The 16,733-nt window shown below is 40.0% G+C and overlaps 1 protein-coding gene across 1 annotated transcript in view; it reads left to right on the top strand.

Moving 5' to 3' along the window:
* The window catches only part of LOC143875999 (uncharacterized), a 76,790-nt gene that overhangs the window by 22,461 nt on the left and 37,596 nt on the right, over positions 1 to 16,733 (top strand). The window contains exons 4-5 of the mRNA XM_077377595.1: positions 4,696 to 4,801; positions 14,955 to 15,172. Of these exons, the coding sequence (XP_077233710.1) occupies positions 4,696 to 4,801; positions 14,955 to 15,172 (324 nt within the window). The remainder of the gene's footprint in view (positions 1 to 4,695; positions 4,802 to 14,954; positions 15,173 to 16,733) is intronic.

The following is a 16,733-nucleotide window of genomic DNA, read 5'->3' as shown; positions in this document are numbered from 1 at the left end:
ATGATATTTGGTAGGCAACTTCATTGAACTTCACAACAAATGAATGATATTTTCGGGAGAAACAAGTTCTTGGATACTTCCACTGCAAAGGAGGTGGAATGCACTGCTAAGACAATGCCATTACAGGCTTTTGAAGCCAAGGTTGGGTGAATGAGAACAGAGGAACCAGCTGCCTGGTAGGGGAGGGGAGGAGTCTCCCTCCTCCCTAGCGAGGGAGACTCCTCAGCGCCCGCCATGAAACCCTTCTATGACATATTAACAAACAGATGAGTTAGCTAAAAGTTCACAAATTACATATTTGAAATAGCCAAAAGGGGGATGATTCAGGGCAATACCTAATTTAGGGAAATTCAACACTCCTAATGGGATTAAGACTTTAGGACAGTTTAGGGCTTATGCAGAAGGCTAAAAGAACACTTAACAACTAACCTAGGGCTGAATTAACGCCTAATTAAGCTATGGACAACATCAATAATGAGTCCTAAATAGCATAAATGATTGTAAAGATCATAATTAGGCACGAACTAAACCTTATACAAATCAATCAAAGCGATAAAGATTCGTAAGATGAATTGATAATAGGATTAATTTGAAACTAGGGCTACGCATGCAACCAATTGAAAGAACTAAAAGGTAATGTAAGACCTATCACTTAGACGTAACAAAAGCATGAGAAATTAATAATAATCAATGAAGAAAAATAAAAAAACTGTCCAGCAGCAGGAATTGGGTCAAAACAGTCCAGATTTTAGGCCGTAGGGGTATTTTTGTAATTTCTACAAATCTGGAAATTGAAAGAAACTGCTGTCCAGATCTTAGGTAAGGGTTTATGTAGGTAAAAGAAAGGTAATTCTAGGGCTTAGGTTCTGATTTGATGGTAGGTTTTAGGCCATGGATCTTTAAAAAGGGTTTCTAAGCTTGAAAAGGTTTAAGAACTTGCAATATGGTTAAAGGATTTGAAAGTTGAGATTCTTGTGAGATTTAGGTGAGGTTTAATCACTTAAAATTCCCTCAAAATCTCAAAACATGATTATGAAGAATAAGGCAGATCGATGGCTTTTGGATTTTTCTAGTTTTAGGGTTCAAGAACAAAGAAAATAAAAAATCTGATTTACTAACCTTGTTTGTGCTGATTTGATTGAAGAAATAGAAGAGAATATATGAGAGGAGATGAGAGAAGATGGTTCTAAGCCACAAGAAGATGAGAGAAGAAGAAAACCAAATTTCTGGCTTGAAGCAAAACGTCAATTCTATTCAATATTCAAAAAGTCCCTTACATTGCTTTCATGAGATGTATTTATAAGAAAAGAAATCCTAGAAGATAACTTTTTTTTTATTTATGAAAATTGACAATTTCATTGATACTATGAAGATTACATTGGAGACCAAGGGTCCCTACTTGCATTACATAGATCAGTTTAGGGTGGCCAGGAGCATACTCCTAGGCCAGTAAAAACCAGAAGAAAAGATCTTCTGGGTCAACCGCTACAGGTAGGTCCACACTTCCATACGCTGCCACTATGCCGAATAACTATTTCACTCCCCTTTCAAATTCTTCATCTACTAAACAAGCCGAGAGTACCTTTACCATTCCGCCTTCGTTTCCTTTACACTGCCCAATGGTGTCAATTGATTCGAATCCAACAACAAGTGCCATATTTGTGGGCCCCATCAAGTCATATGTGTGACCGCCACGTCACATAGACTTCTCCACCACTTTCTAGCTGGCGAATTCGATTTTCAAAAATCCCGCTCAAAGGCCTGAAGCTATTGTGTGCCCCTAACCGTGCACGATAGCCAACCCATCGAATCCGATCTTCGGCGGCCTCCACCTTGCGCCACCGCCTGTCCTGGGGGATCCCCATTAAACCACCAATCAAAAAATCCCTAGTCTAACCCTAGAGACCACAATTATTCACCCTAACTTCTTCCTCTTCACCTCCACCATAAACCTAAATCCCCAACCCTACCCTTCCTTCTACCTAACCCTAGAGACCACCATTGTTCACCCTAACATTCTTCCTCTTCACTTCCACCAAACCTAAATCCTGACTCTACCCTACCTTCCACCTAACCCTAATCTTACCTCCTCCCTCAACCACTACCTTTCCAGCCACTATCTTCCACCACTCCAGCTAACTACCTGCAACCGAAAACACCTATCCTAACTTAGCACCCTGGCCCTTCTAGCCCCAACCTTGCACCTCGATCAAATCCATCTTTTACCCCTAATCTCCAGACGGCAACCCCAACGCTATCTCCAGCTACCCGTCACCTCCGCTACTCAACATGGCCCCCAGATCCGGCGACCCACGGCTTCCCAAAGTCCTTTGCCGGTCAATCGCCGCACCATTTCCGACATCCCACGTGCTTTCCGTGTTTCACGAGGGGGATGAGGGTTTGGAATAACCGGCCGTCTCAATACTGCCGTCCGCATCTTTCATGAAACTTTTTCTCCACCGCCACCACCAACACCTCCACATCCAATCTCCTCCTTTGTCCCCCGAATCCGGTCACCCTTTTTCATACTTCTGCCACGTCCACCACTTTCGACGACTCACCAGCCCACTTTCTCCATCCACCCTATCTAGTTCCGATCATTTCCCCATTAAATTCGGCCTACTCGGACCCAGATTCGGCCATTTCGCACCTCCATCCACCATTGCTGCATCCCCTACCATTGCTGCATCCCCTACGAGATCTGCCCAAACCCGGGCAACATCCGGCCACCAACACCTCCCTTGCCCATCAAGGGAGAGAAAGGGAGAGATCAGAAAGTAGAAGAGATAGATCTAAGAGAAAGAGAGACCAAAGAGATAAAAAGAGGGGGAACAAAAAAAGCAGAAAGAGAGAGATCAGAAAAATGAAAGAAAAGGAGACAGGGGGAGAAAGAGAGAGATTAGGAAAGGAGAAAGAGAGAGAGAGAGAGAGAGAGGGAGAGATAGGAGAGAGAGATCAACGAGAGAGGGGAAAAACACTAAAAAGGAGAGAGAGAGAGAGAGAGAGAGAGAGAGAGAGAGAGAGAGAGAGAGAGAGATGAAATTGCCTCCCTCCCTAGGGTTTCCATCGACCTAGGGAGGGGGAGAGAAGAGATCGCCCTTTTTTCCTCTCCCCTTGATTGGTTAAGTTTTAAGATAACTTAAAATTTAAAACTAATCTCAACCATTCATCTAATCCAAAGTAAACTAAATAAAGTTAAAAACTTACCTAAAATAGTAATCTCGTAATAGGCCTATATCACTTCCTAAAAGCACTCATAACTTGGTCAAATCGCATCCAAATCTTGTGATCTTGGGCTCATTAGATAGGTAATTGAAAAACCTTTCTAATAATACCAAAAAACACGCCAAACGGATGAGATTTGATGCCTAAAAAGTAGGCTACAAATAAAATGACGAAAATAGAAAATAAATAATTAAAAAAAGACACCCATGTCTGTGGCCCCTGCTAGAGTCTCCACCATCAGTCTCGTCTACGTCTGCGCTTGTAAACCTTGAATCCATGCCCATTATTGATGTCCCCATCAGGGGATTTAAGAATCGCCTAAAAATGTTTTGGTGCGTGGCTGCTGCTGGGATATTGATCCTCTATTAGGACTTTGAAGTTTCATTTGACTTCAACAGATAGTTGTCATTGCTTGATGGTTTTGGTTTCTAGATTTTATCTCACTTCGTGACCAAACCGATAAGCTGCAACATTTGATAAGTAAAAAAACATAGCCCCTTTTCTTTAGGACATGTAGAATGTTCTAAAATTACGACTATTTAGATCTGATCCATCATGTCCCAAAGCATTGTTCTCTTTTAAACAGTTAGTTAAGGCATAGCTTTGTCACGTTGCCATTAACCGTTAAGTCTTGTATGGTTCAGTATGTGCAATCAGATAAGTGACACTATACATCAATTTCTAATAGAAACTGTTAAAGTATAAAACATAAATAACGCCTTTCTCCAACAGCTTAAGCTTGTGGAGAAGTTGGTAAGTTAACATGGTATCAGAGCCAAAGGTCTCTAGTTCAAACCTCCCGGATAGCAAAACTCCACATGCGATGGTCTGCCCAAAGTGGGACCACATGTGCCACGTGTTTGCCAAGTGAGCCACACGTGAGTGGGAGTGTTAAAGTATAAAAGATAAATAACGCCTTTCTCCAACAGCTTAAGCTTTTGGAGAAGTTGGTAAGTTAACAGAAACAATTCTATACCATTGGATTTTACTCTGTGCACTTGATTTTACAGCCACCAAATTTTTTAGATTTTTTTTTTAAATTTTCTGTTACTTAGCCAACTCTAATCCCAAATCCTGCTAGTCTCTTTCTTTTATTGCATCAGAGTGTATGCTAGTTTTTTATTGACCGCAACACTTACATAATGATCTGAGTTCTGATGGCACTCTCTCTCTCTCTCTCTCTCTCTCTCTCTCTCTCTCTCTGTGTGTGTGTGCCCTTGCAGCCTCTTTATATAATGAAATCCTTGTTCAAAAAAGGAAAAAAGCATCTCAACAAATAATTTTGAACTGATCATTCAGTTACTGGATGCTAAATTGAGTTGAAGATAGAAATGAGAACTTTGCTTTACATTTGATAAATCATAGGGAGACCGTGACATTTGACTAGTATGTGGGAATAGGTTGTACATGTTACTTCGCTACTATATCCCTGCTTTTGTAACAGTTGCAGTCTTATGATTTAATCTTCAGACTGTTTCCCCTCAAAGACACATCTTTATTTCGAAGTGAGATGCAAAATGCAGATAATCTTTTGGTGACCTCAAGCTGTGATCGGACCATTCGTCTATGGTGGAAGGTATTGTTAGGAATGAAATTTACAGCTGTAACAAGATATTGTTGATTTGCACAATTTGGTATTATTTCTTGTTTTTCTACTTGACTAGGTCATAAATTGTGGTGTGCTTTTATTTTTTTGTTCTGCACCGAACTTTTTATATCTTTATTTGAACTTTGGAATGCGGCAAATTTTTTATGACTCCTGGTGATACTTGTACTTTTTATTCTCTCACTGATGTTTTATCCTGCCTTTGTTTAGTTTTGAATTATAATGGATATTGTGAAGGAATTAATATTTTATATTTTAGTTATATTGAAATTCGGTATAATGCCTTTATGTTTAAGTAGGATTAGTTAGATAGGGCCTATCTAGAATGACCCTAATGGCATTAGCTTTTAATTATTACAACTCATTATTTATAGAATCTTTAAGGCACAGGGTTGGGCTGGGCTCAAGCTCTATGAAAATTCTCTTCCCAATTCTTTTTGTTCTATCTCTTTCTCATGCTAGTTTATGAACATTAACATGGTATCAGAGCATGATCCAAGAGGTATATTCATCATCATGGAACCCTAACTCTCCATTCTCTTTTATCTTGTCTTTTGCTTCCCCTTTCGCCATTGGATCTGAGGCCTTGGACTGATTCTCTTTATTTTTTTGTTCTCCTTTAACTATTGGATTTGAGACATTAGACATACCTTCTCCTCTATTGGAGTCATGAGTCCGGGGATCTTTCTTTTTCCGCTATCAGTGTTTGTTTCTTGGTATGTAAGCTGGGGTTGAAACTCCGACCTCAGGGTTGAAGAGCATTGTCTTTACCAAGGTTTTAAATTTCAGCCGAAATCTGAAATTTCCGGTTTACCGAAATTGGGTAAACTCGAAACTTTATTTGATTTTGATAGATTTCGTCTGAAATTTCAAAATTTCGGTTTCGGTGAGGACCGAAACGCATTCCGAAACCGAAATTTGGAACCATGGTCTTTACCAAACTCCATTGTGAGAGTTGTTGAGACTATAGACAAAATAATCTTCGTCACTAATCAAATTCCTGCCTAAAACTCCTAAACCCCATCTCCTAGCCATTCTAAACCCTAATTTATCTTCTCCACATTCAAAACACTAAACGGTTAAACTCCTTAAACTCACCATTTGAAACCCTAAACTCCACCCTTTCACCATTGAAACCCTAAAACCTACCTCTTCCTCATTCAAAACCCTAAATTGCACTGTTCCACCATTCAAAATCCTAATTTCTATCCTTTACCATTAAAAACCCCAAAAAACACCTTTGCCTTAAAAACCAACTCCCTTTTCGAACCCTAAAACCCACCTTATCCACCATTTAACAGAGTACTCTATATTTAAGCTTCTCACCATGGAAATACCCCAAACCCTATTCCTCTCCTTCAAAAACCCTAACCCATCTATTCCCTTATTCAAAATCCTTCTATTCTATGCTTCCTATTTTGACAACCCTAAACCCTGTTCTCCTTCATTTTTTTTGAAATATATCTTATTCCCCTTCTTCTCGAACCATAAACCCCAATTCCCTACATCTTTTCATGCTAAAACTAACCTCTCTTACCATTTAAAACTAATCCTTTCCTATCAATCTCGAAAAAAAAAATCAGTCTGTCCCACCTGATCCACTTATTTATTCCTACAACCCATGCTTTTCTTCCTTTTATTTTTACCATTCATGGGGTCCTTTGTGTCGCTTGAGGCTTAGGGTGTTCATGTTCCTCTTCATCCTCATTGCCAATTGAAGAAGGATTGATATGAATCATAAGCCCTTAAAGACATTGTCAGACGTATTTACCTTTCACTAGGGGCATACTTGTCATTATAAATGTATTCACACACACACACACATATATGTATATATATATATATATATATATATATATATATATATATATATATATATATATATATATCATTTTCGTGTGTGAGAGTTAACTCTCACACAACTCTTTTCTCTCATCTCTCTCCTCTTCTCTTCTCCTCTTCTCGTGTGGAAGATAACATGGTATCAAAGCAATTGGCCTGTGTTCAAAACTCCTTGATGTTAAAAATCCACATGGGATGGCCAACCCAAAAGAGGGGCCACATTTGCCATGGGTAGGCCAACTCTAAAAAGAGGAGCCCCACTTGAGGAGGAGTACTAAGGTATACAAGATTAAATAACACCTTCTCCAAAGGCTTAAGCATTTAGAACAATTGGTCGTTTGACATGGTATCAGAGTGTGAAGACAAGTCGATGGTAGCCCATTAGTCATTATGTCGCTCTTTGTCAGCAGCTTGACTAGCTTATGCCATTCACAGTCGATCCTGTCGTTCTTGCCAAGCCTCAGGAGGAGTTACGACTTATTCATTTTCTTGATTCATTGGGCTCTGAGTATCTACAGATAAGGCAGCAGATTGTCATCTCTGGGTCCATTCCCTTTGTTGTTGATGTATTTTCTCGGGTACAACACACGAGGGTTGTTCCAACCAGTGACCCTGGCGTTGATGGATCCGCCCTTGCTACTTATGTTGTGGTGATCGAGGTGGTGGCCGTGATGGTGGTGGCCGTGGATGTAGTCGCGGTCGTGGTGGCAGCCGTGATTTTGGCCGGGGGGGGGGTTGTGGACGTGGGTCTCGCTATTGTACCCACTGTCGTATGGAAGGACACAATGTTGATTACTGCTATGATTTGCATCCTGAGCTTCTCCCCTCTCGATCTGCTAATGCTTCAGTCGCTGGCTCTGATAGTCCTTCCCATGCTCCAGCTGCATCGGCCTCTCATGACTCCTTACTTATCCCTCACGGTGAATATGAGGATCTTGTGCGTCTACAGGACAAAGGCAAGCAATCGATTGCCATGTTTGCACAACAAGATAGTCCCTCCTGTTTCTGGATCATGGCTCATTGATTCGGGGGCGTTGCATCACATTACTAGTAATTATAATCTGCTATCTTCTTTCCAGTCATATCCATTCCCCTTCATGACCCCTCACTCTGTTACATTAGCTGATGGAACTACTTTCCCCGTCTCAGGGGTTGGTGCAGTCTCCACCTCTACTGGCCTTCATTTATCTTCTGTTCTTTGTGTAACATCATTTCCTGTTAGTTTGCTATCTGTTAGTCAATTAACTAAATCGCTAAACTGTTCTGTTCTTTCTTTCCCTCTTACTGTACTTTTCAGGATCTGAAAACTGGGATGGGGATTGGTTTGGGCCGTGAGATTGATGGCTTGTAATATCTTAAGCAGACCAGTGCTGGTGTTGCACTCCAGACCTCTGTTGATGCCTATCACTGGAACCGTCGTTTGGGCCATCCACTTGCTGAAAAACTTCAGAAGTCCTCTTTTGTGTCTAGTCATGTACCGTATTTTACTTGTGAGTCTTGTGAGGTGGGAAAACATCATCGATTGTCTTTTCCTTCTCGTGTTAGTCATTGTGCGTCGTGTCCTTTTGAACTTATTCATTCTGATGTATGGGGTCTAGCTCACACTACTTCTTTACATGGTTTTAGGTACTTTGTTATATTTGTTGATGATTATTCACATGCTACCTGGTTATTTCTTCTTAAAGATCGTTTTGAAGTTTTACTGGTTTTCGTTTATCTTATTTTGAGGTTGCGAATCAATTTAAATGCTCTATTAATTGCTTGCTTACTGATAATGCCAACGAATATTTCTCTACATGTAATGGATTTCATCAATTTCTTGATTCTTGTGGAATCATTCATCAATCTTCTTATACCTATACATCGCAGCAGAATGGAGTTGCTGAAAGGAAAACATGACTAGGACTCATGTTTCGGATGAAAGTATCAAATGTATATTGGGGTGAAGCAGCTCTCACAGCTTGCTTCTTAGGGAATCGCCTCCCTTCTTCTGTCCTATCTGACCAGACACCATTTTCTTTCTTACATCTGTTAGCAATGGAGTTTAGGATTAGAGAGGAAGAAGTGGAGTACAGAAGATGGGAAGTCTCCACTAAGGGAGCTCCTCATGTAAATGATGTATGTATAGGCTCAACTAGGGAAATCATGGTACAATGACTATAATACCCTCTACACTACTAGTAATGCCTAATCTACCCTTATACATTATTCAACACTCCCCCTCAAGCTGGAGTGTATATACTATTCAACACTCCTTTCTTCTTTCTCTTCATTTGTTCTTTTCTTTCTCTTCTCTCTCTCTCTCTCTCTCTCTCTCTCTCTCTGTCTCTCTCTCTTCTTATCTTGGATATGTTTGATGAGAATAAAAGAAAGAGGGAGGGTTTCAGTTTTTTGGATGCCACCTCTACCTTACTTTAATAGTGTGAGACAACAAATGACGTGTGTAGGGCTTTAGATTGGTGAGAAAGGGTAAGAGAGGGATATGTGTCATTTTTTTGGATACCACTTCCACCTTTCTCTAATGGTATGATGCAACAAATGGCATGGGTGTTGGGTTCTAAATTATTGGGAGAGAGAATGCGAGGGATAGGTGTCCGTTTGTTCGGATGCCATGTCCACCTCTCTTGTGGTGCGAGACAACAAATGGCATAGGTTTAGGGATATGTGTCCATTTGTTTGGATGCCACCTCTAACTTTCTCTAATAGTTTTATATTACCCTTATATCCTAAAAACTCTGTCCTTATTGTGCAAATACCTTATATGTCTCATTATGTCAAAATTAAGTATTTATATAAATAAAATCCTATATACATACATTAAACATATACATAATAAATACAATCCCCTGGACACACATTTCAGATATCCCTTCCATCACACAAGCATTAAATATTTACAACACTCAGAATTTTTAAATCGTGTACTACATGTTTCCTCTTTATTTTTGCCATTGCAGAAACTCCTAAGTTTCAGCTCTTGAAACAGTTTGGCATGAAGGATCATGGAAAGTGATGTTTCTTTTTAGAAATTGAAGTAAGAAGATTGCAAGTGGTTATGTGTTAAGCCAACAAAATGCCCAAGATTTGATGGCTCAAGCTTCTTTGATGGATCGGATGGCTGTCTCTGCACCCCCGGAACTAAATGTAAAAACAACTCATTTGTGATAACAAAACTGCATGTCCTTGTGTGAAGCCAACATAATTATGCTTAGGAGTTGGTAGCCAAAGCTTCTTTCACCGAGTAAAACACTTAGCACACCCCATGGTTGGGGTGGGCGTGGGGGACATCATACTACTACTATATGTAGATGATTACTTATACTGAATATAATATTTCAGGCAGAAACTCTCTCAGTTTCAGCTCTAATAACTGTTTTGTATTAAGGATCTTGGAAGATCTTGGAGAGTGACGGTTCTTTTTAGGAGTTGAGGTAACAAAGGCTTCATGTGGTTATACGTGAAGGCGTGAAGCCAACGGAATATTTATTTGATGGATTATATAACTGTTTTGCACCCCTAGAACTACATTTGAGCTGCTGATGTGTTAAGTCCGCACAATTATGTTCAGGAGTTGGTGGCCCAAGCTTCTTTCACTGGCTAAGATCACACCCGAGAAGTAAATGTGAACCAGATACAACTCATGTTATTGATAACCTTTAGAGGGAACAACAATGCATCAGAGACTTTGTGGTGTATCTCACTATTAGTCGCCAAGATGCAAATCACTAATGATGCTTTAATTGGAAATTGTCATTACTTGCTGTGAACAAACTGTTGCTTCATGTTTTCATTGCATCAGTTTGGGGGAGAGTGTTTGACAACACATCTCATTAGCATTTTATTGATAACCTTTAGAAGAAACAACAATGCATCAGAGACTTTGTGGTGTATCTCACTATTAGTCGCCAAGATGCAAATCACCAATGATGCTTTAATTAGAAATTGTCATTACTTGCTGTGAACAAACTGTTGCTTCATGTTTTCATTGCATCAGTTAGGGGGAGAGTGTTTGACAACACATCTCATGAGCATATGTTTTATATTCTTTGTATTGTCCAAGATGATAATCACTAATGATGCTTTAATTGAAAATTGTTGTTACTTTCGGTGAAGAAACACGGATGCTTCATGTTTTTTTTTTATAAAATTGACATATTTCATTAATATTAAGATAGCAATCGGGACCAGTAGTCCTATCCTGCATTACAAAATATTAAGGTGGATTGGGGCTACATGCCGGCACCAGTCCAATAAAAAGATAACATTGACATTGGATTATGTACATCCCTGTACTGCACAAAAAGCTGTGATCTTTACAGTATCGTTCAACCGCAAAATATGTACCAACTAATCAAAATTAGGTCACCCTACAAGCACCCACTGCTTGGCCATACCTTGGAACCTAAAAACTTCATCTTATGAGAGTGGGAATTAGATGATTACCCCTTTGACCTCTGCATTTCGAGACGACTTCATCCCCCAGGCAGATTCCAAATAAAATGACCAGACAGAACTAAGCGAAAGAATGAATCTCTCAAGCTACTACATTTAAGAGAATTCTGGCTATTTGTCAACCAGCGAGTAGTCCACAATTCCTGGGGGTGAGCGTACTTCAGATTCTTAAACCGGAATATCGAAACTTTGGCTCACATGGCCAACCCAGGGACCCTTAAAACCAACTTAGACTATCCTAAAGTCAAACTCCTTATCTCTCAGAACTAAAACGTATTACTCCTATTGTCTTCTCCTAATCCTTTTATCCTTTCCTTACTTTTCTTTCCTCATTCCATTTTTCTACGCCTTTACTCTAATCCTAACTTTATTTCACTGATTTTTTCCTCTCCTTTCTTCTTTTGTTTTGCTTCCTCGGGGCCTGAAGACATCATTCAGGGTTAATACCCCACCCCTCTCAATCTCCTTATCCCTACCAGCTTCTCTGTACTCCGTCAAGACCCTAAGACCCTAAGACCCTAATAGCCATATCACGAAACAACTTTTTCGTTGCTTCTAGATTGTCATCAAAATCGAGAGTGTCTCGAGACTCCAGCGAGACTTCATTGGAGGAGCCTATTAACTTCTCCAGCCTTTCAATCTCAGCCGCCTTGTTCTCTTCCCAACGTTGACGACGCGCTAGACGCTCTTCTTCAAGGGCCTTCTGGAAAAAATCCATCTTGTAGATTTGAACAAAGGCTTGTTTTGGATCGGACATGCTGGGAGAATCCTTCTTTGTTAGCCATAGCTTCTCGCTTGAATTGCTTCCACTGGTTCTTCAAGATAGACATATAAATTTCCTTGGGCGTAGGGCATTCTTTGGACGCTAGAACCAAAGAATTGAAGATCACTTATACTGTAATTCTTGGAGGAATTGAAGATCACTTATCTCAAACAAGATTGCCTCCTGAGAGATAGAAAGAGAGGGAGCGGAAGAACCCATAGGAAGGGCAAGAGGACGGAAAGGCTTGTCAAAGTCTTTAAGGAGAGATTTGAACTTGGACGCTAGACAGAGATTTTTTGGTACTTCTCTCTTACAAGAACCCAAAAGATTTCTTTTGAAGAGAGACAACCCGCCCTTAGTTGCCAATAAATATTTTTTCTCGATATTCGTCCCGCGCCCCTGCAACCCTTTTTGGGGCTTATTACTTTTTATGATGGCACTGCTTCTGACCGATCGACTATCAGTATTCTTTGCTGAATTCTTTTGGATAATTTTATTTTTCTTTCTTCTGAAAAAATGATTTTTGATCTTTACCGACCTCTCAATTGACACAGAGTGAAGGTTGCTGTCAAATACATCCTTTCTTACACCTTTGCCTGCTGGAATTCGAGATTTGGTTTTTGAGTACCTCTGTCCCGATATTTTGTTGGGATTAAGCCTTATCCCATACGGTGATGGGACAGGGCTAATCGCTTCAACTTTCTGAGCAACTATTCCCGAGGAGGAGGAAAATTCAAATTCTTGGGTAGGTAGTCCAAACGGATCTTTCCCAGTGGAATTGACAAGAATACCCCCAGAGGCAACCGGAAGTGGCCCAACCGGAACCAGAACTTCCACCGGAGATGAATCTACCGGATCGTCTTTCTCCGAACCCGCCATCGCCTTTCTCCCGGAGGATCATTAATGGGCTTTGAAAGCTCTTCCACCAACCTAACTCCAACTGGGAAAATCATAGAGTCTACCATAATATTAATGAAGGATGGCAAACAATTCCGTAAGGGAGTTAATACCTTAACGGTGGCAAATTCCATACAATGATCGTGACTACCCGACAATTGCAAGTCCAAGATTTGACCGAAATGCTGACCCAACTTCTCCACTGTGGCTAAGGACCAGGCGTTGGGGGGTGGGGATATTAAAAAATCTAAGATTCACCGATCTTGCACCCGTATTCAAAATCGAAGACCAGGGTTGGAGGGACAAGAGATATCCTCCCAAGGCATTACCCCCCCCCCCCCCCCCCCCCCCGACACAATTTTCAAGGTACCAATCAAACAATTTTCAAAAAATTCTTTCTTTCGTTAATCACTGCACTAGGAATAGATATTACTGGGTTGCTTTCGCTAGAGGGTTCCGGGATGTTTTGGAAGGGCATCTTCGGTATCCATACTTGCTCCGGAGCTGACTTTCTTCAGATTCCAGCGGGATTCCTAGCCTTTGGCTCCAAACATTTTCTACATATACGTCTACTGCCAAAGTTATTGTAGCTACACTTAAAGCATCTCCAGTCATTAGGAGATGAAACAAATTGCTTTCCCCGAGCGAAACCATTTCTGAGATTAAGACGGCGAGTCAACAGATCCACATCTTCTTGGCTTCCGATTGATCGAGGGAAAGATCTGGGAGGGCGCCACGAGGGAACATCTTTATTTCCTCTTTGGCCCAGAACTATCAAGGAACTCCGACAACAACTGTTGGAAACCCAATCGCGGAAAAAGCTTCCTGGGTAGAATATCCACTATCAAGCAAGTTCAGAAAAGTCGGGGATGCCCAACCCAGGTTAACACCACAAATACAGAGATTGGAGCTATAATAAAAATCCACCTGAGGGTTTACGCGTTGACGACTAAAAAAATCTCGAACCGACATCTTCCTTAGATTAGATGGCCATTTAGTTCCATTCCGCCCTAATACATCTTCAATCTTTGCTCCATGCTCGAAAATGTTTTTACTCTATGCTTCATCTTTCGATCAGAACGTAACCTAATCTGATCTTGCTATGACAACTTTGCAAATGCACGATTTCAAAAATTTGGATAATCAGGAGTACATCATCGATCTTGAGATTGAACAAGCAGTGGATCGAAGTGGTCGGCGATTTGAAATCATCAAATAAATTTCCGTTGGGCGGAGATCATTATATCTCCCATTCATTTTGAACCTCTGATGCTTCATGTTTTCATTGCGTCAGTGTGGGGAGAGTGTTTGACAAAATTGCTAATGAGCATTTTGTTTTATGTTCTTTGTTTTTTATGGGTACATTACGTAGGCTTTTCATTCTTTTCCTTCGATGGTTGTTTCTAAGCTGCCTTGGGGACTTCTCGGAAATGAAATATATTCTCGTTTTTTTTTTCTGAGGACCAACTATCTCACATTTATTGAAGGAAATTCCTAGCTGATAGTCTTGCTGATGGTGAGATTTTAGAGACTTAGCGTTGTGGCTTTGTATGTCAGTTTTGTGAGTTTCCTCCTCCTCCTCCTCCTCCTCCTCCTCCTCTCTCTCTCTCTCTCTCTCTCTCTCTCTCTCTCTCTCTCTCTCTCTCTCCTGTTTTTCTTTTTATGGCCTTATTTTGCCTCTGTTTCTATTTGCTTTTACTTAATTTATGAATTACTTGTTGAAAAAAAAGAAAGAAAGATTGTATATAGATCAAATGGGGATTACTTAGTAATCAAATCATGTGTATCCTCTCTAGTTGTGTAGTACTTCGTATGCTATGCTATTACTTTACAGTATGGAATGTGGTTTCAAAATTCTCTGCACTTGTTTCTCTAGCAGTGGAAGTTACTGATATAATGAAGCTTATTCATCAAATTACTGAATTTCTTGTTAACTAGGTGAATTCGGCTTCTAGTTTTCATTTTCTTGATTTGCTCTTTCGCTATTGACTAATTATATGTTTGGATATAATCCATTTTATTTGTAATCCCTGTTTCTTTTGATCAGTTATTTATTCTTGTATTCTGCTGTCTCTCCGTATTAGAATAGCGCCGATATCTTTTTGAGTGACATATTATCATATGTATTTTATATTACGGGAATTCATCTTTGATGTACTTTATCTGTAGGGTCGTTCTCAGCGTTGTTTTAGGGGTCATAATGGCCCAGTGACCACCGTTGCAGATCGGCTGCTAGGGGATTGTAGTGGAAAAGTACTTGGAACTGGAGGGGAAGATGGTACTGTTTGTCTTTGGTCCCTTAGGTGTAGTGGGAAACGTGGTCAGCATGCTTTAAAAACAACATTTTATGGGCATGAGAAACCTGTAACATTGTTGTCAGTTGCTGGGTACGAGCTTATCTTTTGGTATTATAGAACAACATGTTTTAAAAACAACATCTTAGATGATGCATATTCATATAAGTTGAAGCTTCCCTATTGTTATATTTGTAAATCAATTTAACTTTTTACTATTTTTGAAGTTCATTCTTTTCCCTAAGGCTATGGGCATGCGTTGTTTTATACTATCTTTTACTGCTTAAGGATTGCACAACATTGTTCTTCCACCTGTTTCGAGTTTGATGGTTAAATAGTGCCAGCCAATGCCATTGTAATCTGGTCTTAATTTGCTTCAATCATCTGCTTGTAATTCGTTTCAGTCCTACATTTAACGAATATTGAAAAAATATTCATTGAGTTCGTTTTGCACTTAGGGGCTGTTTGGATACGCGGATTTTAGAATCCAGGTTTTTAGCTTGAAAACAGTGTAATAGAGGGTTCGTGATCAAGCTGTTGTATGCTGTCCTGACCATAGTTACCAGGTCGGGAAATGGACACGGGAAACGGAAACGTGAAACGAGCGAAAAAAATTAAAGGGGAAACGAGAAACGTGAAGAGCCACACAGCAGATTTTGTCTTATTCATTTAATTTATCTAAGGTGGATGTTCTAATGCACAAGTCAGGTTCGAATTTTTTTAAGAAATTTTTGTTTTTAAAATTTGCCCCTTTTTTTATTGGGGACAGCCCCTTTTAATGTATTTATGACTACACTTTTACACAGGAGGTGGCTGTCCCAAATAAAAAGGGGGCCTATTTATCATTTCCCAAAAGAATTTTGCACAAGAGAGCAGCCACACAACAGATTTTGTCGTAGGGCGATGATTTTTTCTGGGGACAACCCATTTTAGTTTATTTATAACTACTCTTTACACTGGAGGTGGCTGTCCCAAATAAAAAGGGGGCCTATATATCATTTCACGCAAGAATTATGCACAAGAGACCAGACACACAACAGATTTTGTCTTATTCACATAAATTATGTGAGGTGGCTGTTCACATGGTAAAGTCAGTCATAAAATACTTTAATAAAAGCTTTGTAGTGGGGGCATGTTTAATTACAAAACAGGGTCTTATTTTATTTACCAAAACACCATTTTGAGGGAGCTTTTTGGTAAATTACACTTACACAACTAAAACCCTAATTCCAACTACAATTAAGAGATTAAATACCACCCCTTTTCAATGTTGGAAAGAGAAGAAGCTCTTGGGAAGGGAATCTTGCCGCTGGTTTATCTTGGGAAGGAAACAACATGCAGGTTTTCAAGTTGGAACATTTCTAATGAAGAAGAAGAAGACGATGGCCGGAGTAGAGATTCAGGTACGAATCTTCTCTTTTTTTTTGTTTTCTTCAATAATCCCACTATTTTTGCAACTTTTCTTTGGTTTTCTCTTGATTGCGTTTCCGGGACGTTTCACTGGCGTTTCCGGAACGTTTCCGTGATGTTTCCCCAAATTTTTAGAACCGTTTCGTTTCCGTTTCGGAAACGCGTTTCCCTCTTTGCTTGAACGTTTTTGGCAACTATGGTCCTGACAGCGTTTCTTGGATTTTAAGTGAGAAATTCAGGTTTT

Source organism: Tasmannia lanceolata, unplaced genomic scaffold (genome assembly GCF_043159265.1).
Source record: "Tasmannia lanceolata isolate RefF3 unplaced genomic scaffold, GAP_Taslan_0.1 ptg000004l, whole genome shotgun sequence".
Lineage (NCBI taxonomy): Eukaryota > Viridiplantae > Streptophyta > Magnoliopsida > Canellales > Winteraceae > Tasmannia > Tasmannia lanceolata.
Note: the sequence above shows the minus strand (reverse complement) of the source record. Positions and strands in the feature narration are given on the sequence as shown.